This window comes from Leptonotus elevatus, chromosome 20, assembly GCF_054856555.1.
Source record: "Leptonotus elevatus isolate MCC_2025b chromosome 20, RoL_Lele_1.0, whole genome shotgun sequence".
NCBI classification, from domain to species: Eukaryota; Metazoa; Chordata; class Actinopteri; order Syngnathiformes; family Syngnathidae; genus Leptonotus; species Leptonotus elevatus.
The window spans coordinates 5,534,482-5,554,616 of NC_141258.1; the positions used below are offsets into that span (position 1 = coordinate 5,534,482).

The 20,135-nt window shown below is 39.7% G+C and overlaps 2 protein-coding genes across 3 annotated transcripts; one reads left to right on the forward strand and one right to left on the reverse strand.

Moving 5' to 3' along the window:
* Nucleotides 1–147: 147 nt before the first annotated feature.
* LOC147156590 (prostasin) lies at nucleotides 148–17,826 on the reverse strand. Of its 2 annotated transcripts, XM_086064187.1 has the most exons (10): nucleotides 17,620–17,826; nucleotides 16,598–16,782; nucleotides 15,475–15,624; nucleotides 9,952–10,038; nucleotides 7,977–8,047; nucleotides 2,380–2,492; nucleotides 2,092–2,168; nucleotides 1,035–1,306; nucleotides 769–920; nucleotides 148–646 (listed from the first exon to the last, which is right to left on the reverse strand). In XM_086064187.1, the coding sequence occupies exons 6-10, from the start codon at nucleotides 2,422–2,424 to the stop codon at nucleotides 389–391; spliced, it is 804 nt and encodes a 267-aa protein (XP_085920313.1). In that variant the 5' UTR covers nucleotides 2,425–2,492; nucleotides 7,977–8,047; nucleotides 9,952–10,038; nucleotides 15,475–15,624; nucleotides 16,598–16,782; nucleotides 17,620–17,826; the 3' UTR covers nucleotides 148–388. The 2 variants fall into 2 exon arrangements, with proteins under 2 accessions (XP_085920313.1, XP_085920312.1); XM_086064186.1 differs by lacking the exons at nucleotides 7,977–8,047; nucleotides 9,952–10,038; nucleotides 15,475–15,624; nucleotides 16,598–16,782; nucleotides 17,620–17,826 and adding an exon at nucleotides 2,818–3,260.
* pax10 (paired box 10) lies at nucleotides 9,763–19,137 on the forward strand. The gene is made up of 8 exons (XM_086064175.1): nucleotides 9,763–9,929; nucleotides 10,445–10,673; nucleotides 10,827–11,054; nucleotides 14,694–14,776; nucleotides 15,165–15,321; nucleotides 15,499–15,572; nucleotides 16,606–16,738; nucleotides 17,981–19,137. The coding sequence occupies exons 2-8, from the start codon at nucleotides 10,568–10,570 to the stop codon at nucleotides 18,079–18,081; spliced, it is 882 nt and encodes a 293-aa protein (XP_085920301.1). The 5' UTR covers nucleotides 9,763–9,929; nucleotides 10,445–10,567; the 3' UTR covers nucleotides 18,082–19,137.
* Nucleotides 19,138–20,135: the final 998 nt, after the last annotated feature.

The following is a 20,135-nucleotide window of genomic DNA, read 5'->3' on the forward strand; positions in this document are numbered from 1 at the left end:
TTTTTAAAGCACCACACAATAAATTTTTTTGCCTCCTATATAAAACATGACTGTATTTGAAACATGTAATGGTCAAAAACATGAAAATGTATGGGCTAAATATTTTTGTTCCTTTGAAAATTATTTTTTTTTAGCCCACAAGACTCATAGTATTGAATCACATTTATTACAAAAAACACCATGAATACAGCTCCAAGTTGCCATTTAAAGTACAAACGTATCAAATACATTTTGAACCACACTCCACTCAACTTCCGCAAATTAAAAAAAAAATTATATTACATTCCTTGGTGCATATTGCTTCATAATCATACAAATTGCAAGTAAAGGGAATTTCTTCATTTGGCCCGGGTTTTACCTCCCCAAAAATCGATTTGTCAAAGCTTACTTATAGCCAATGCAGGACCAGCATGGCGGACAAACATCCGAGCAGCGTCGCCGCCGCACCCTCGAACCGGTGCCGATGAGCTCGGCCGTACAATCTGACCTCCGGTATGTTGTCGCTGATGAAACTGGAGTAGCTGGTGAGCCTGGCGTACACGCCTGGCTGGTTGGCCTCAGCGCAGCCCAGCCCGAAACTCACCACTCCCGCCTGCACCCAGGTCCCGTTAACCATCTGGCAGATGAGGGGCCCTCCCGAGTCGCCCTGATGGGAGAGGGTGGGGGTACAAGTCAAAATAAATATATACTAGTACCATAATTCAAGGTGCTACTGTATAGTGTACATGAAGCCAATTGTGTAAACGGAAAGAGCTGATCCAACCGTACCTGGCAAGAGTCCTTGCCGCCCTCCTGGAAGCCGGCACAGATCATATCATACAAGATGGCCACTTGCTCTATCTGGTACATCTGACGACACAAATCCTGCGGGATGATCGGCACCTTCACCTCCTGCAGAGGCCCCAACCCTGGCAGCGGGACTGGGCAGAGAGGCAAATGTGAGACTTTTCATCACATTTCAAATGACAGGTTTGTTCCAATGACAAACGTGCGGTATTATTTCTGATCCATGCAATTACATAAATGAGCCTCACCGCTATTGCGGATGTCCCCCCAGCCGGTGACGTAGCATTGCATGCCGGCCGGAAACAGGGTACCAGAGGCAGGCAAGCAAACGGGGCGGATCCAATCGGACCAGGTCAGGGCGCCGGAGATGCGCACCAGGGCTATATCCTTACCGCTGCGAGGCTCGTCATATCCGGACGGGATCGCCACGTAGTTGATGCGGTGCACTGACTGGTGTGGGTTGAAACCGTTCCGGTAGTGCCAGCCAGCGTAGATGGTGTACGAACTCACGTCTGATGGACTGAAAGGAGATTAGCAATGTAAAGAACTGTAGCCAAAATCGTGCTTTTATAAAGCTACTACCAATTTTGATTGGACCTTTATTGAGCAAAAACATCCAAGTCACACAACCAAAAAGAAGCCATTTTATGTTTACAGTGTGTTTCTTATCAATAGACAACATAAGGCTGTATTTCAAGGACTTGGCACCTTGTTTGTCGTGCACATTTTATATTGAAAGATTGTCATCTGGTGAACATCAGTGTCAAACGTCTTTAGAGATAATCAATGAATGGCCTGTAATTAAATAAATGTTCTTCTTGTCCAAAAGGGACGTCAACACATAGCCACAGATGTCGCGTGAAGATCCCGGGTTCCAACTTCCTACATATTTGTAATGTCAAAATGTCATACTTTCTCCAGACAACAATTAACAGGCTACTGCTTAAAAAAAAAAAAAAAACTTACGTGACTTTTCTGTAAATAGACGTGTATTATGTGAATGAATCAATCATGAGGTTAATCTCTTATTTTCATTAATCTGAATATGCATTCCATTATGTCACTACATTTCCAGAAAACTGTAGATAGGCCATACAAGCACATACAATAAATTAGGACCAAACCTAGGCATGGCAACTTATTATAACAAGGTCTTGAACCTTTTCAAACATGCTGTACTATCTTTGAAGGATTAATTATCTCGTGGAATCAACACAGCACATTTCCAAAATTGTATCAAACTAAATTCCATATTTGCATAGGAACCCCTAAACTTTTGATAAATATGTGCATGTGTGTTCTTACTTGGGAAAACAGTGAGCCGCTGATAGGATCCAGTTCTCCGTGATAATGGAGCCTCCGCAGACGTGAACATTATCTTTCTGGGGGCCAAAGAGGAAATTATAAAAACTCTCACACGCCCACACGGTGAGTCACCTCAGCATCATAAACAGATCCCTCTCTCCTCAAGTCAGCTTGATAAACAAGATACTTTAACACCGCTTGGAAACACAGCATACTGTACAGTATGTATACAGAATAAGAGGGCGGGGCCTAGGAGGAAGAGGAGCACCTTGGTCTACTGGGACCCACCTGTACAGACACCTGCCACGGCCACGCCCCGTCGGAGGCGTCCATCCCCCCCACAATCCTGTTCTCTTGCAACGTCGGTCTCCCGCAGTCTTGGGCGTAGGAGACCAAAAAACCTACATGATGATATCAAGGATACTTTTAACTGGGAAGATAAGATAGATAGATAACATAAGCTAGATAAAATAGATCTTTAAAATGTAATAAAATATGCCCGTGCTGTACTTATAGCATTTTACGATAGTGTTTCTGAAACAGTGACCATATAACGATATTGGAACATAAATATATAGCATAATCATACTTTTCATACGAAAAAAAAGTTACATTTGTTATTCCAAATGTTAAACTGTTCCGTTTTTGTTTATTAAAGAGCGGGCATAAAGGTAGTGGGACAAAGAAACAGAAATGGCGACGACCAAGAAAATACGGTTCACTCACCTGTAACGCCCAACAAAGTGGCAAAAAACTGAGACTTGAGTGACATTTTCCTCGTGTTTTTTTGTCACAAACCGTAGCCCAGCTTACAAGGAAGCAAAACTCAAAAAATCACAGGCATTAAAATGAGTTAAAAATCCGTGGCAAATGGCGTTCGTGTACGACGACCCTTCCCGCCTGGTGACCGTTCAGCGAGAAATTGAGCAACTTTTTGTTTTAAAGACAGAATAAAAAGATGATTGATGAATCCCCGTTTCGTTTGTGTTGTCTCGTGGTGTAGTTACATCGAGTAACGGGTCCAGACTGAAGCGGTTTCGGCCACATTCCAAAATGAAACGCTAGCTCTTCATTGTCAAGCATCGTCTACCTGTTTGAGCTAAGGACCAATAAAAAGTCGCCTTGGGAGTCCACCTGAGCCAATGGAATTCGAGGAATGCAAGCGGAATCCCCTCCCCCGAAATGAAACAAAGTTCCAGTAAAGATTTGGGTCAATATAAAAAGTGCCAGTCTGCGTGATAAGTAGCTAAAAGATACTAAATTTAAAAGCAAAATGTTTACTTGGTTTTAATGTCCACAAAAAATAATTTGACAAAATAAAATAAAAAATACTTCTTTCATAATCATGTTGAACATTTTAAAATTTGTATTGTTTTTCCACCCTGTCGTTATAGAGTAACTAAGAAAAACCTTTTCATGTTTTTACTACTATTAAAATTTACAACCAGTATTTTTGTCTTTCTTCACTGGAGGCTGACAGTGGCTAGTTGTAGAATAAATATTTACACAAAGTTATATTTTGTCATTTTCATCATGTGTGTGTCGTTGGGTGTTGATAAGTTGAGCATGTCATAGTGAAATATCAAATTATGTAAAATAATAATAATAATAATAACTTAAAGAAAATCTAAATATAGTTGCTAAACAGTAGAAAGTTAGCTTACAAATCGAAAGTAACTAAGAAAATGGTTATTATTATTTATCTGGATACCGTTTTCTATAGCTGTGATTGCGAGTGTGAATAAGGATTAGCAGTACTAAAAATATATATATGTATTTTTTTCTTGCGTTTTGCATATTGCTACCTCCTTTCATTTATTAAGATATTGGCCATGGATTTATTAATGATTTTTTATGCCTTGGCAATAGTGCTTATGTTTAGTCAACTTACTTATTAAAAAAAAAAATAACTTCATTTAATCAAAATGCTTTTGGGTGTCGAATTGCTACAGATCATAAAATTGAAATAAAATAAAATTGCCGCTAAGCTAGTCAAGTGACTTTTGTTAAAGGTTAACCTCTCACAATGGCGAAATGCCCTTCTCATGTTTCCTGTGTCGTAAGGGTGTATAACCCCCCATGTGAGTGGGAACCTGCACAGCATGTATTGACTGAAAGTTACCTTTAAAAAAATAAAAAAATAAAAATATATATCAAATAATTAACAGTGGTGCCTTGATTCACGATTCAAGGACGGTAATTTCTAAATGTAATGATTCAATTCAATTTTTAAAGGGTTACTTGACTCAATTAACCATTTTCAGCAGTAAGAAGATAGTATTTTGTCGATAATTAACGTGATAACTTCATTATTTTTCATGTCCTGAAAATGACATCCACGTGCGCAGGAAACAGGTCTCAACTAATCATGGCTCAGTTTGCTAACGTCACATGACCAAACCCAGGAAAGAGGTGAGCAGTGATTGGTCGTTACCGGGGCACCTGTGATGTAATTTTCAGTTGGCAGCAAATGGCAAAATATGTTTTTTAAAAGTATTAATTTATATGTGGAAAATAATGAAGTTATCACGTTAATTATCATCAAACTTTTTTGCTGCTAAAAATGGCTAAATGAGTCAAGTATCCCTTTAAAAAATACTGTACAGAGCTATTTTTTGTTATTATTGATCATAACAAAAAAAAAAATGGTGGTGTCCTTTTTCATCTGGAACGGATTAATGGCACTTCAGCTTGTAAATCAAGGTCGCACTGCGGCATCCTAAATCTCTCCAGGTGGGCTTTTTGCGAGGAAGACCTACATATTGCCGATTTTATTCCAAATTGTTCTGTGGGTCACTTCCTTTATTCACATGACACCCAATACTTATTCCTTCTGTCTGTCTTTAAAGCTCTCTCTCTCTCTCTCTCTCTCTCCCCCTCTCTTTTGCTCTCCTGCCCCGCTCCCTCACTTGCCAGCTCTCTCGTGCCCCCAGGCAGTGTGTCTAGTTTCACAGAGCAATTGAAGGTGACAGGGACAGAGAGAGAGGGAGAGGGAGGGGAGGGACAGAGGGAGGACACATCACACTGTGGCCTGGGGCTACACAACAGTAGCGGAAGAGCAAGAGATAGAGGTGGGTGGGATTGGGGGGTGGGGGGGGGGTTGACCAAAAGGAAAAGAGAGTCTCATGGAGGTCCTCATAGGGAATTCCATAAACAGGTAAATAGCACAACAAGTTGGAATGAGCGTGTCACGTGGCCGCAGGTTAGCTGTTAGCGCGCTAACACACACACATACACACGGTCCTCCTACCTGCTGGCCTCACTCATTATATATGAATGCATTACAGGAGCCAGTCAGTAAGCGCGATTATAATGCACTCCCGTTTGTTTGTATTTTAACGTCGTGATGAATATTTGTCGTGGCATTGTAACCATGGCGACTGCCTCCGCACGCACACGCCGCCCCCCCTCCCCTCCCCGTGTCCACCCCGCTTTCCGCATCCCCCCTTCAGCGCCGAAAAAGCAAGGGATGGCGAGGGAGAGAGAGAGAGAGAGGTGACAGGAATGAACTAACAAGATGCACTAAAAAAAAAAAAAAAAAGAAAAAGAAAAAAGCATGTCCCGGAGCTACATGAATCTTTGCAGCGAAGCACGCGCCGTCACACACACTCACACGCTCACACATTATTGCACTCAGCACATAGGGATCACATAGGTTAGGCCACATTCCAACAACTGGAACACAATAGGATGCAGCAATCGTTTTAGAATAAAGGAAAGTGTTTAGCTCAAGCTCCCTTTAAACAAAAGTTTTTTTCTTTATGTGTGATAGCTTGCTTAACATGGGAAATGTTAACGTTATCAACAAATACACTCCAGTCCAACATTGCATCAAAACTCAGCTTGTCCTGTAATTTGTGCGGCACGGCTCGTATGTGGACCTCCGCCAAGGCTGGACAATGCTAATTCGGATCAGCACCAAACTGTGTGTCATAGACACGCACCTCCTGTATATGCCTGAATGCTATCATTATCATTCGTTGTTTAGTGAGGAATTAAGAGAACAAGTTACAAAAGTAAAACACATTTCTGGACCTGCCCAATTTTATGGACGGTACCACTACCAATATTGGAGGGGATGGGGTTAAAGATCAAAAGTTACACAGTCTGCATGTCGCTAGCTTAGCGTGCACAAGAAGAAAAAAAGCAATAAACTACGATAGTCCAGTTGCCTGGATTCAACCATAGCGGATTATCAAAACACAATGATTAGCAACCACGTTCGTATTTTTTTGTAACACTAATTTAACAATTATGCTAATGCTAAGGCTAACGATTTTCCTACTAACAAAGAAGCAAACAGTGATATGAACACCACATTGAAAAGAGTCAGTCTGCTTTTTGAGCACATAAAACCAGAGCTGTCAGGTACAATCTGCACTCATCAATCCCATAGGGCTAATTATTGTACATGTATATTCCCAAATTGGAAAAGTCAAGTGGCAGGGGAACAAAAGCCCTGTGAGGCCTAAAAAAAAAAAAAGAGTAAAAATACAGATATCTACAGTATATGTTTGTTTTCTGAGAATGTATGTACAACGTTGACCTAATTCACAGCAAAATCTGCAGTGTTAAATTTAACACTTCAAAAGTGTCTATATATACTGCTGCACATTAAATAAAGTAAAAAAAATAATAATTAGAAAATGTAATTTTTTTACACTGAGATGGAGTGAAAACAACCCTGGTCAGTGTTGATTTTACACTGCACTAGTGTGTAGGATTAAAATATGACACCATGTAGTGTTGTACTTTTAACACTCAAAACAACTTGTTTTCATTAAAACTAGAAATGCTAATATTAACTAATGAATGTGTTAAATTAACACGGGCAGAGTTGAAAATACAAAAATAACACTCCAGCGTCTCTTCTGTGCCCAAACGCATTTTGTCTGAATGTCAATATTTCCCAAGAAGAGCTTAATCACACCTCCACCAAATATATAAAATAAAACCTACGCTGGGTACCATTTAACTCCGAAAATGTTAAATTGACACATCAAGGAGTTAAAATCAACGTCCAAAAATTGAACCCTGAAATTTTAACAGCGTACAGAAAACAGTAAAGTAGATAAGCTTTGTATAATTTCCATCTAAAATCTCGGTGGCACGAGAGGTACGTATTTCTGAGGCGATATTTGGTGTATTAGTGCATTAGTCTACTTTACATTTCGCATAAATTAACAAAGTGCAATAGTGACGTAGAATATTCAAATGTAGCCACAGTCTGGATTTCTTAAGATATTTATTTTATTTTATAATTTGTGAGTGATTTAACTAAGTAGAGTAAGTGAGAAAGAGGTGGAAGAGAGCAACGATTGGGGGGGTGGGAGGGGTGGGGATGAGCGGGGGGGGGTAGGCGGTGAAAGAATAGGCGAGTATGAAAGAGAGAGGGAGCGACAGAGAGAAAGGGAGCGCAAAGTCTTGTCAACCGGAAATAAAACAAGCTGGCACCCTCCCCATCCCTGAGCCCCTGCACCCACCCCAAAGTCACATACTTCCTCTTCACTCCCTCCATCTCCAGCCTCTGCCTCCATCTTCCAGCAAAGAGATATATTTAAACCGCGCTTCCACGCCGCTTCCTGCCGCATATACAGACCGTCATACCTGCGTCATTACTCGCGCCTCATGACAGGCCTTCACGTGGCACTGTGTGTGCGTGTGTACAATTGAAGTAATAATATAGCAAAAGGCCTTTAAAGTAAAAAAAAAATTTTTTTACATTTAAAAACCATAAACCCAAATCCTCATCAGTGTAGAATGAGTCCCTTAATTGCTTGCTAAACATGTTAGTGTGTTACACAGTTTCTTTGCTTATTCTCACAGTAGGCTGCACTAACAAAAAAAAAATATATATTTTTTTTTAATGTAAACATTACCTTTACCTGCACTTCACTGCTGCATCTGCTTTCATCATTTGAATGAAGTCGCACCACACACTCCACACAATGAAGGCCTGAAGCAGACAGACGGAAGGACGTAATTACTGCATGTGTCCGTTGTTATAATGCAATTAATTAATTGTAGGGAGTAATTTACACAATGATTCCGTTCTACTGGAACAAAACACATTTTGGTGAATTTATTAAAATATGTCAAATGATAATGAAGATTTAATGAACGAGATACTGTAGTGATATTAGATTTTGGGTACAGTGTCATTTTACTGTCAATTATTATTGCTACCATCACATTATATAATTATCATAGAGGTGTCAAAACTAATCAATTAATCGACAACTAATTGATAATAAAATTAATCTGACTACTATTTTAGTCATTGAGTAATCGTTTAGAGCCATTGTTTAAATTAAAATTGTCCAAATCCTTTGATTTCAACCTCTCAATTGTAATTATTCACTGATTGTTGTTGCTTAAAAAAAGTAATAAAAGAAGCCAAATAAATAACAATAATTGGTTAATAAAGAAATAGATAAAGTAATTGGGAATTTTCTTGTAACGCACTTAAATGCAAAATAAAATTGTATCCAATTATTCGCTTAATCAATGGATCGGCTCTAAAATGATTAGATAGTGAGTCCTAAATGTTTAGCACATTTACAAAAAGTTATTTTAATTTGCCATTCACGCAATAGAATGTACGATTACAATATAATATATTCATAATCACAAATTAATTCTAAATGACTGATGATGAAATACATGTTTTAAAAAAAAAAATTTAAAGCAATTTTTGTCATGTTTTTTTTTTTCAAAATTGTTGGGGGCTTTTTTGTGTGTGCATGTTTTCTTTTCAATGTTGTTTTTTTGTTTCAAGTTTGGAGGGTTTATTTTTCATGTTTTTTTTTCAGATGTTTTTGTTCAGAGTTTTTTTTGTGCATTTTTTTAAATGTAATTTGTAGATTTGTACATTTATGTATTTGTATTATACAAATTCAACTCACGCTGCGCTGTATTTATGAACCAGATCACACACAAGATATTTCTGTGTGTTTCAACATTTTATTTACCAGTACAGTATTGGGCTGCTGATTGAACTTTTTTTTTTTTTTTTTTTTAATTTGTAGGAATTTGTTTTGCATGTTCTTTCAAATTAGTTTTTTTCAAGAGTTTTTTTTTTGTTGCATGCTTTCTTTAAAAAAAAAATTCCCCCATATTATTCCTTCAAATTTGTAGATTTGTTTTGCCATGTTCTTTTCAAGTGAATTGGATAAAATGAAATTAAAGTTATACGGACCTTTACATAATAAAAAAAATATATTTACAGTCTGTTCATTTAATAATTCTTGGTTGTTTGTGGTTTAATAAATCGATGGATATTATTTATTATATGTTCAGTTAGTTACTCCATAGTGGCTGCAATCCACACATGGACGTTGAACAAATAACTTAATTATCTCCTCTGTCAATATTGCCACGCGTTCCTATGTTGAAAACGGGATTCCATCCTGTATTTATCATGGTCTCCATCTCTCCATTATGTGCGCCTCATGCTGGACTCTGTATGTGTGCGCCTCCCCTCCTCCTCTCCCTGGCATTAAGTTCAAACTTGACACTGATGTTGACTCACTTTGTCACCCCTCTGTGGCCCTCTACCTCCCTTCCCCTCCTCTTCTTCTCTCTCTCTCTCTCTCTCTCTCTCTTTCTCTCTCGCCATCGCTCCGAGGACAAGAGCGCCCGCAGACGCATTTCTCTCTAGAGCACCCCCCCCATGCATCCCCCCCTCCCACACACACACACACACACACACCACCTCTTTCTCTCTGTCTCTCCCTCCATCCCTCTCCTCCGCACTCGTCTTTACGCGGTATTGTCAACAAAGCTGGAGAACAAGGACGAGGGGGGAAACGAGGGACCCCCGGCGTCGACGCACCTCTGTAAGTTGAAAACTTTTCTTACTGTTTTTTTGTTTGTTTGCGTCGCTGACATTTGGAGATGGATGCAATGTCGGTTCTCGAAGGGGTCAACGTCGGGATGGCCTGTGACCTGAGGACAATGGCAGAGTTGTATTATTTTTCAATCTTTATTAAACACTGTAAAGGATAAACCACATTCCGGATCTCACTGTATTCATTCAGGCATAAATTGTTAAAGCGCAAACTTCCGCCGCGTCCAAATTCACCATCTCCATGTATACTTGTATGTGTGTGTTATCGGCGAAGCTAAAAGCGAGTAGCATAATAAATGCCGCGGCTCTCGGAGTGGCTTCTAATGTACCTCGGCTCCCAAAGGTATACCAGCATTCCAATGTATAACACACACACACCACGACAGCCGGCATGTAACTAACTCCATTTCTGTCTGTCATCATGAGGCTAATTCGCCACAATGCCGGCCATGTGTGAACTCATGCGATATAAAGAACCCCTCCTTCTTTTCCTCCTTCCCTTAGGAGGAAGAGGTGGAGGATCGAAGGACGGCGGTGCGAGGAGCCCAAAGTGACAGTAAACAGGGGCGAGCACGCACACAGCAGAACTGCTGCTTTGGTCTTCATGGTGGTTGGGACTCTTGGAGTATGTATGAGAAGTTAACCATGCTGAACCTGCAGAGTGGTTCCAACTGGAGCGGGCCTAACAACTGGTACCATGATCCCACTGGTGTACAGACTCAACACAGCACAGGTGAGATTTTTTTTTGTCCACACATTCACTGCCAGCCCAGTTTAAATGCATCTTTGACGTCTATAGCCGTCAATGGCAGCGAATGAGTTGAAAAAAAAACCCAACAACACACACATTCAAGCTCCTTGTGACTTTTTTACGACATCACCTCAGTGTCCGAGGGCTGCTTGTTGGACACGGAGGGCGGCATGGGAAGAGATGCGGTCGTCAGAGGAGGCGGCGGAGGCGGAGGCGGAGGAAGAGGAGGCGCGGGCCGAGGGGGAGGCGTGCCGGTGGATCGGGACGAGGGCGAGGAGTCTCAGCTGAGGCTGCAGCTCAAGAGGAAGCTGCAGAGGAACCGCACCAGCTTCACGCAGGAGCAGATCGAGGCGCTGGAGAAAGGTCAGGGCGCGCCTGCACGCAAGCGAAGGCTGGCGATCACATGACATCGCGTAGTGCTGAATGGCCGGTGGCTCGGTTTAAGGGCAATGGCGGGGGCTGGGCAATTATGGACACTTCATTAGGTACAGTAACGACTGTTTCAAAAATTTCAAATGGATGAAATCAGAAGGGAGTTTACATTAAATGTTTGTGATGACACAATAATAAAAATGGGGAAGGGCTGCAAAACCAGTATTTCAGTCATTTTTTAATCTGTCGATTACTTTTTTGATTAATCGGATTGGGGGGGGACATTACATTTCCATCAATTTTTTTCAAAAATAGGACTTTATTTTCCCCAAAATCAACAGTGCACGTACAAAAATGTACTCAATTGCTGCCAGTCCAGTTAAAATGGATTTTTGACGTCTATAGCCGCCAATGGCACTGAATGAGTGAATTATGATGCACTGCCGTTAGTCGTGTGGTCTATAAAGTGTGGAAAATGGGCAAAAATGTTGATCATTGTTTACCAAAGTAAAAGTTAAAAAAAAACAAAGATAATCAGTCCACTTGGGTCAATATTTACTGTTGAGAAGCTGAAAATTCCGAAACATTTGCATACATTAAAATTAAAAAAGGTATCTAAATGATTAATCGATTATCAAAAGTAATTATAAATTCATTTTGTAATCCATGAATCATTACAACTCTGGAGTTATTATTTCTTTACTAAGATGGCAAATTAGTTAGATTGCAGTATAGTTAATTTCTGAAATTCAGACTTTTTGTAGCCACACCAAATTTGGCTATAGTATGAATACGAACACAAATTAAGGTGTACAATGCCGAACTAACAAAATTATGTGGTTAAGAAAAAGGATCGTGATAATAACATGCCAAGTCAAGTCAAGTCATCTTTATTTATATAGCGCTTTCGTACTTTGCGGTAGTGTACAACTTTACTGCATTACACCGTAGCTCATAAAGGCAATCAAAGTATTAAAAATATATCTATATATATTTTTTCTTTAGTCCAAGGCAGTGCACTTAAAACTATTTTCAAAGAACATCTGTCAGACAAAAGTGAGCTTTCGGTGTCAAAATTAATCAAGTCATCAACAGCTAATCGATGACCAATTTGACAACTATTTTAAAAATCGAGTAATCATTTAGAGCCATTGCTTAACTTACAATTACTTACAACCCTCTGATTTCAGCCTCTCAACAGTCAACTTAACATTTGGTGTTTAATACAAAATAAGAAATTTGCAAACATCTGTTTTGACAAGCAATGACCGAATCATCAATAATAATAATTGGTAAATAAATAGTTTTGCAATCCAATTTAATGTGAAAATAAAATCGTATCCGATTAATCGATGCGATAACTGATTCTAAAAAAATATTCAATAGTGACAATTAAATTTTTTTCTGTATTTCACGGCATTAGATTTACAGGTGTACCTAATAAAGTGTCCAGTGAGTGTGTTTCCCCTCCTTTTGTAGCAGTGAGCCCTGATTGCTATACACAGATGATGAAATCAAATTAAGACCACAACTATATCCCAAAAAAGGGCCCCTGGCTGCATAAACAGTGGAGTTTTGATAATGCATCATTATTGTGCATGCATTATGCAGTCAGATAAGTCTGCTTTGCACACACACGCACGCACACACACACACACACACACACACACACACACACACACACACACACACACACACACACACACACACACACACACACACACACACGCACACACACGCACACACACACACAGAGGCATCAGAACGCCACCCTTGACTGAATATGGCTGCAGTGGGCCCTTGAGCGAAATAAGGACGCAATGTCCACTGCTCAGCCGAGTGGAAGTGTATCACTGTGGTCACTCCGTGCAAATGACATTAATGAGGTACACTGACCTCAGTGCACGGCCATGGCACAATAACAATCATGTGTTGACACACACGCCAATTATAACCAAGCCAATTAGAGCAATTTGCCAGACAGTTTTAATTCGTCAGGTTTGTGTTACTATCAATACGGATCTGTTACATTAAAAGTATCGTATTCAACTATGATAACAATATTGCGGAAACTCGGTGTACCATTCAGTTTATGAACTAAATTTGTGAAGGAAAATGACCGCTGTTTTTGTTTCATAAATCATAAAGCAACAATCAACGTACTTGTCGGCGAAATGCTAAATACTTAGCATTTTTCGCAGAAAGCTGCGGGGTATTACTTCCACATGTCTATACCCCGTGGCATTATGGGGGGAAAAAAATTATGAAAGGAAATCATGTACTCCAGACATAATAATAAATCCTAAAATTATGAATAACATTTTTTTTAAACTAATTTTCAAATGTATTGGTATAATCAGGCCTAAATGGTAAAAATATTAAATAATAATTTTTGTGTGCTTGTGCATGCGCAAGTCAATAATACCCCGTGGCATGGCAAAAAATGCTAAGTTTTTAGCATTTAGCCTACAAGTACTAATCCATGCGTCACATATTACAAGTATCTTTGTTTTTTCCTCTACAGTACTCACCAAAGCACCATGGAAAGTAAATACCGCTAGTGATAGTTTAGCCCAAATGTATTACTGTTGAAAAAAAGGAGAGTAAAGCTAAATATGAGAATGATGTATGAGGTCTCGCTGCGCAGTTTTGGAAATATCTCCTACTTAAGTAATAAAAATAATCAAATTTATATTGCGCTTTTCTTATCAGTGACACTTAGCATAGGTACCCGGTATCCGCTTGCCTTCATGCTCATATTTTAACTTGCTCTTTTTACTCACGTGACTACAACAACATCGTCTCCATTAAACATAGATATAGCTAACCAAAATGGCGGCCACATCCCACAATGTAGCGCAGTTAGCCTACTAGCGCTAAAACGTTGCCTAGTTAGCTAGCTAACACATTTTTCCTTCATAATTAGGTACACTAATAAGATCCAATTACATTTTTCTTGCCAACATCTGCTGGTCAGAACATTAAAAACATTTCTTAGTATGCCGCACTGCGTATATATATATGCGTATTTATTAATTAGATTGTGTTGCTGTACCTAATGATGTGGCCGTGATGGCAGCAAACCTGAAACTTGACACTTATGGAGCCTGTCACTTTGGATTTGTCAACAATGTCAGCACTTTGCCAATTTGGAATGAAGTCACCATGGTCTCATATACAGTAGCAAACGCGTTTGATATGGGAGGAAATGTTTATTATCAAGAATTATACATCGTCGCTTGTATCTGGGACCCTGACTTTGGTAAATAAAAGTTGACGACAAAACTCAAACCTGTGGGGATTGCCAAGTCGGCCTACTTTGAACTAAAAATGCTTAGGCAGCTTCTCAACATGAATCCTTTCGTTTGAACTTTCGGCGTGTTCCATCACCATCAATAATTCACATAAAGTGCAACAGATAAATATTTAAAAAATGGTTGTAAGGATACATCTCTCAGCCTCCTTGATTTGTGTTTCCCACAGAAAGTGGAATTAGTCAACACGGATATGACGCGGGGAATTAAAAAAGATGCCGCGTGGATGAATGCTGAGTGATTAGAATTTCAAAACAAATGTATTTCCTTTCTAGAAGCATAAAAGCACCCTATGACATGTTTATTCCCTCTGCAGAATTTGAAAGGACGCATTACCCAGACGTCTTTGCAAGGGAGAGACTGGCCAATAAGATTGATTTACCTGAGGCCAGGATACAGGTGAGCGGATCGGAACCTTAACTTTCTCTTGTTTTGGTTCTCATTTTTTCTAAGATAATAGAGTGGTGGATTTTTTTCTAGTGGATTACAGGGCTGCCGATCACCCCAAAATGTGCTTATCACCTCTGATTTTTTTCTCCATCCTTCCACATGTTCCCTTTTTTTCATCTAAGAAATTCGGGGATGTCTCCCTCTGTTGGTCATTTTTATTTTCCATGTTTCTTAGACGGGTTGTGACAATAAATCTGATTCTGAATATTTTAAGAAATGAAAAAAATGGCATTATAGTTAAAAAAAAAAGAAGCAATCTAAGGTGTAGCTTTATGATGATGATCATCATCATCATAGCGTTAATCATCTGATGAGATGAACCCTCTGCCCGACCAAGGTGTGGTTCTCCAACCGAAGAGCCAAGTGGAGGCGGGAGGAGAAGCTGCGCAACCAAAGGAGGTCGGCAGGGGTGACTTCCTGTTCGCAGAGTCAAGCCCCCCTGACCACTTCCTTTAACACGTCTGTCTACCATCAACAGCACGGCAGCAGTTCAGGTAAGCTTTCATTCACTTTGCACGTAAAAAGCACAGCGCTCTGTTATACTTGTGTCGAGCGGGTGCAGCCCTGACTTGAATGGCATGACACCTTTGGCCTCTGACCCATATTTACAAAGAGCCCTGAGTGTGCGTGTGCGGTTGTGCGCTCACTCTTTGGCTTCTCTTCTCCTGTAGGGTCCATGTTGAGTCAGGCTGAGTCGTCGCTACCCAGCTATAGCTCACTGTCGGTCTTCACATCTGGAGTCCAGGTTAGTCCTGCATCAGCACTTTTGCAACACACAACATCATCAAAGAGCACACCTGGTTTAGAGAGAGAGAGAGAGAGAGAGAGAGAGAGAGAGAGAGAGAGATTGACAGGAGGTATCATCATCATCGTCATCAAGTTCTATACACCTTTAGAACTGCAGGGACAAAAATAACCCAATTTTGGTGAACAATTGGGTTATATAACAAGTAACGACCCTAAGGTGGGTCAAACTGACCTGAATTAGGCTCAATTTGACCCAAACCAAAACCCTAAATTGGGTCCAATTGACCCAATTTTGTTATGTATCAAAACAACCCAAAGTTGGGTCAAATTGACCCAAGTAGCGAGTCGGTCCAATTGTTGACCAAAATTAGGTTATTTTTGACCCAGCACTGTGTACAGTACTAATTAAATTACCATTATCAAAAATTGTATTACATTCAATACAAAAGCTTTTTATGGAGAGAAAAAAACAAAACAAAATGTGGCACAATATGAGAGATATTAAATCAGCCATATTTTAGTTATGTTTTTAAATGACGCTCTTGTGTTGGTTGAAATAGCAAAAGTGAGGTGACTCGTATTGTAGTCTTGATGCCATGTACGCTACTCGAGCGCCCTCTGGCAGGTAAAACCGTGTCACTACAACTATCAACTAAACAATGTTTCCCAACTCTTTTTTTTGCCACATTTTGCATTAAAAAAACATAATTTGCACACCACCAAACAAAAATGTCACAAAAAGTACTGAAATAAATGATGATCCTATCTTTACTCACTTACAAACAGCAACAGGTGAATGCACAGGTTAATTGTATGTTCTGCCATCTGGTGGGAGGGCATTAAATTGTTGTTCCTGTCACTATGAACAAAGATGCATAATTTAAATAAATAATAATTATTGGATCAATCAAGTGAAATTGGATAATTTCCCACTGGCAGGGAACCACTCATTGAACAAGACTGATTTTATTTCCAAAGAATATAGCGACTTAATTGTATCTTCCCTCTCCTTGTGCTGTTTACCTTCTCAGTCCATCCCTCCGCAGTCGGCCTCCTCGTACTCTTGCATGTTGCCTCCATCTCCTTCTGCCCCGCGCAGCTTTGACTCAACAGCATACTCCTCACCTCACCTGCAGACTGCGCCCTCGGCCAACTCCAACACCGGTGAGTGCTTCTGATTGATTGTCAATACACGCCTCCATCGGGCCCTAAGAAAAAATACAGTTTTTGGACACTCTATTTCTGCCATAAAATAATGGTTATTTGTCGACCATCCATACATACACCTGACCTACTACAAACTCAACTGTGCAGCACTGGCAGTTTTTATTACGTGATGGCTCCCTCTAGTGGTACATAAAGGAATAACTGCCTAAGTACAAGTTCAGTTTATTTGTATTTCATCTTTAAAATTAAGAACTGTTTGTTTCCCTAAATTTAAGTGAAATGTTAATGTTGAACCTATGTGTAATGTTACACACTGTTTTATTTTAAAGTTTGTCAGTATATATTTTTTAAACGTAGCCTACTTGCCGGACTATGAGGTAAAAAAAATATTATTATAATAAAGCAGACCAAACTATTTACAGTGAATTCATGCATTCCCTGCAAAACTGTCCTCAGGTTCAATATTTTCGGTTAAAAAGACAGCAGCAATGCGCACATCTCATTTGTAGTGATGTGAATCAAATACAAATAAACAGAGATTGGTGACAAAAACATTTTTATGAAACAAATATAAAGTTGAAAAATGTGATGTATTTATGATCTGATTTATGAACAATTATTGATCATATTTTTATTTTATTTTTTTGTTTGCTTGCTTTTACCTGCTGCTCTGTGTAGCTTCAATAGCCCGAACAAATAAAGTTTTTGAATTGAAAACAGCTACCAACTAGCAATACTGAGCTAGCATTAACACTGTAGACAGCCGACGTTGGTAGAATTATTCATAATAAAGTGTTACTATAACACTACAGTCATTGTTTCAACTTTTATTCTTTGTAATGTACAACCAGTTAATATTCAAGACATGATAAACGTACCTGTCAAGCAGAAATGTTGATAATTCCACATTGCTTCTGAATCCTCTCAGCTATCTTATTTGCTCGGCTTCTGTTTGCTAGTCTAAACAGTTGCTAGCAAATGAGGAATGGGCAATTTTTTTTTATTTTAGCCATTTATTACGAAATATTTCCAGCAAAGCTCCTGAAAAATTCTCCTTATAACTTTTCTGTTACATTCCTTTTGTTCAATACTCCGGGCTCTGTTGACTGGCTAGCTCTTGGGGGCCCCCTAGTGGTCATGAGAGTTAAACAAGTGTTGCGTTTTGACAGACTCACGCACACACACACACACTGACGTCATGAACACTAACCACATCTTCCTGTGCCCCTTCCCCACCAGGCCTCATATCACCCGGCGTCTCGGTGCCGGTGCAGGTTCCAGGAACCGAGCCGCAGGGCATGAGCCAGAACCTTGGCCAGTACTGGGCCAGATTACAGTGAACGACAACCATCATAATAGAAGAAGAACACAAAAGAAGACGAAAGAGAAATAAGGAATAACACAGGACTGAGCTTTCCAAAATAAGCCGAAGACCCTGATATGCATCAAATGTTTACAAACATATCCAAGAGCAGCTTTGGTTACACTTGGTGATACTCTACTGCCGTTTGCTTAGTATTTACTTGCCTGGCAGCGTAGGATTAGATCGTTTAGGATTGGATTTCATTCAAGGTGTGGACACTTGACCGAAGGATGCAAGTAAATGCCAGCAAATGTCTGTAGTGTATTGTGAAGTAGAATCTCAGTTCCTTGTTCCAGTGGTAACAACTACATTCCAATTTGGCTTCAGGTCATTTGAAAATTGTAAAAAAAAAAAAAAAAAAAGAAGAAGATTCCATCCCAACATTTTGCTCAGAGTGTGTGTTTCTGTTCATACAGCCGTGTATGATGACGTGTGGACTTTTGTCAGATGTTACTGGAGGGAAGAATGTAGCATTTTGTGGACTAATAACTGCTAATTTCTTCATCCAAAATGAACTATATCGCTAAATATGCAGATGTAATACAGTAAGTTGCAGGGATTTCTATACCAAAAAATAAATCAGATAAACGGGAAAAAAACGTTTTATATCACTAGTGAAGCTTATATGAGCTGCTGACAATCGAGACTGCCTGCGTGCACTTCAGGCTGACAATCAAAGCAGGGCAGAGAGGAAATACTGTGAAATGATTCTGCAACACTGCAATGGCAACATTAGAAACCGTGCATGACCAAACGTAACCATGAGACAATCAGCCACATCGGGAAATGTTGGTGTGGAAAATGCGCCGCTCACTCTCCTCTGACTGCAGGCTTTTGTGGATGCAACTCAGTTTGAGCTCTGGCGCCGTTGTCTTTGCAATCTTATTTATTTGTCTTTTCACTTCACAGGTCCTCGGTGTCGTTTCTGTTGCTGTGTGTGTTGTGTTAGAACTGTTTAGCTGCCAAGAGTCAACCCTTTTGTGAAGGCCTTGGATCCCTTTAATGAGAATAAAACTGTGCGTCATCCATGCGAGTCCAACGCTCTTTATTTGTGACAAGACACGGTGATGGTGAAAAGTGGGAATTGGGACTCGTCAGACCACGCTCCCCATTGAAATGAATGGAAATGCAATTTGTCCGTTACATCAAAGGATCGTTGATAACCTCTCATGTAATATTTATTAGTGAAGTGCTTTATGACCCCTTGTAATGTCTCTTTTATTACCCTCTTGTCAAGATGCTTGCTCACCCCCCCCCCCCCCCCCCCCCCCACACACACACACACAATTTAAACAAAGTGTCATTAGGTAAAAAACGTTCATTTTAGACAGCAACTTCTCACCTACAGTTTAGTAACCTCTCACTAAGATGCTTGCTCAAGTTAGTCAACTTAATTCAGACATGACGGAAACCGGTGCACCATTAGCGGCACAGTATCGTGTGCTAATGGCATGCTTGACTCACACGGGCCCCTGAGGATGAGGAGGAATTAAAGATGAGGAGGATGGGGGGGAGGGGAGATAACACCGATAACATACAGTAATGGGATTCTGAGATGTGAATGTGAGAGGTCTGAGCCATTCCACTTAATGCAGCGTCATCAGTTTACCTTAGCCAATGTATGGATTTAAATAGTGGGACATGTGTCCAGTACACTAACAGGAATTGAAAATGGAAGGGGGGAAAAAAAAAATCACATCTTTTTAGGGGAACATTTTTGATGAGAAGTATTTAGTAATCGCAAGAACTGATTTGTATTTTTCAAGAACTTGTCATCATTTCAAGAAGAAAAAAAGGTCACAATGACAATAGAAAAGAAAGACTAATAAAATGCAGTAAGTAAAGCATAGTTTTTTAGTTTTAACGGAAAAATATCCACAAATATCTAAACAAAACAGTCTACATAATAGTCATGTCCAAAGTTGGACTCTTAATATTGTAATTTTGGTGCATAAAGATTAAATTCCTTAAATGTTTGACCTAATTTAATACATTAAAGTGAGCTTTTCAAGGACTGCGAACACCATGAGA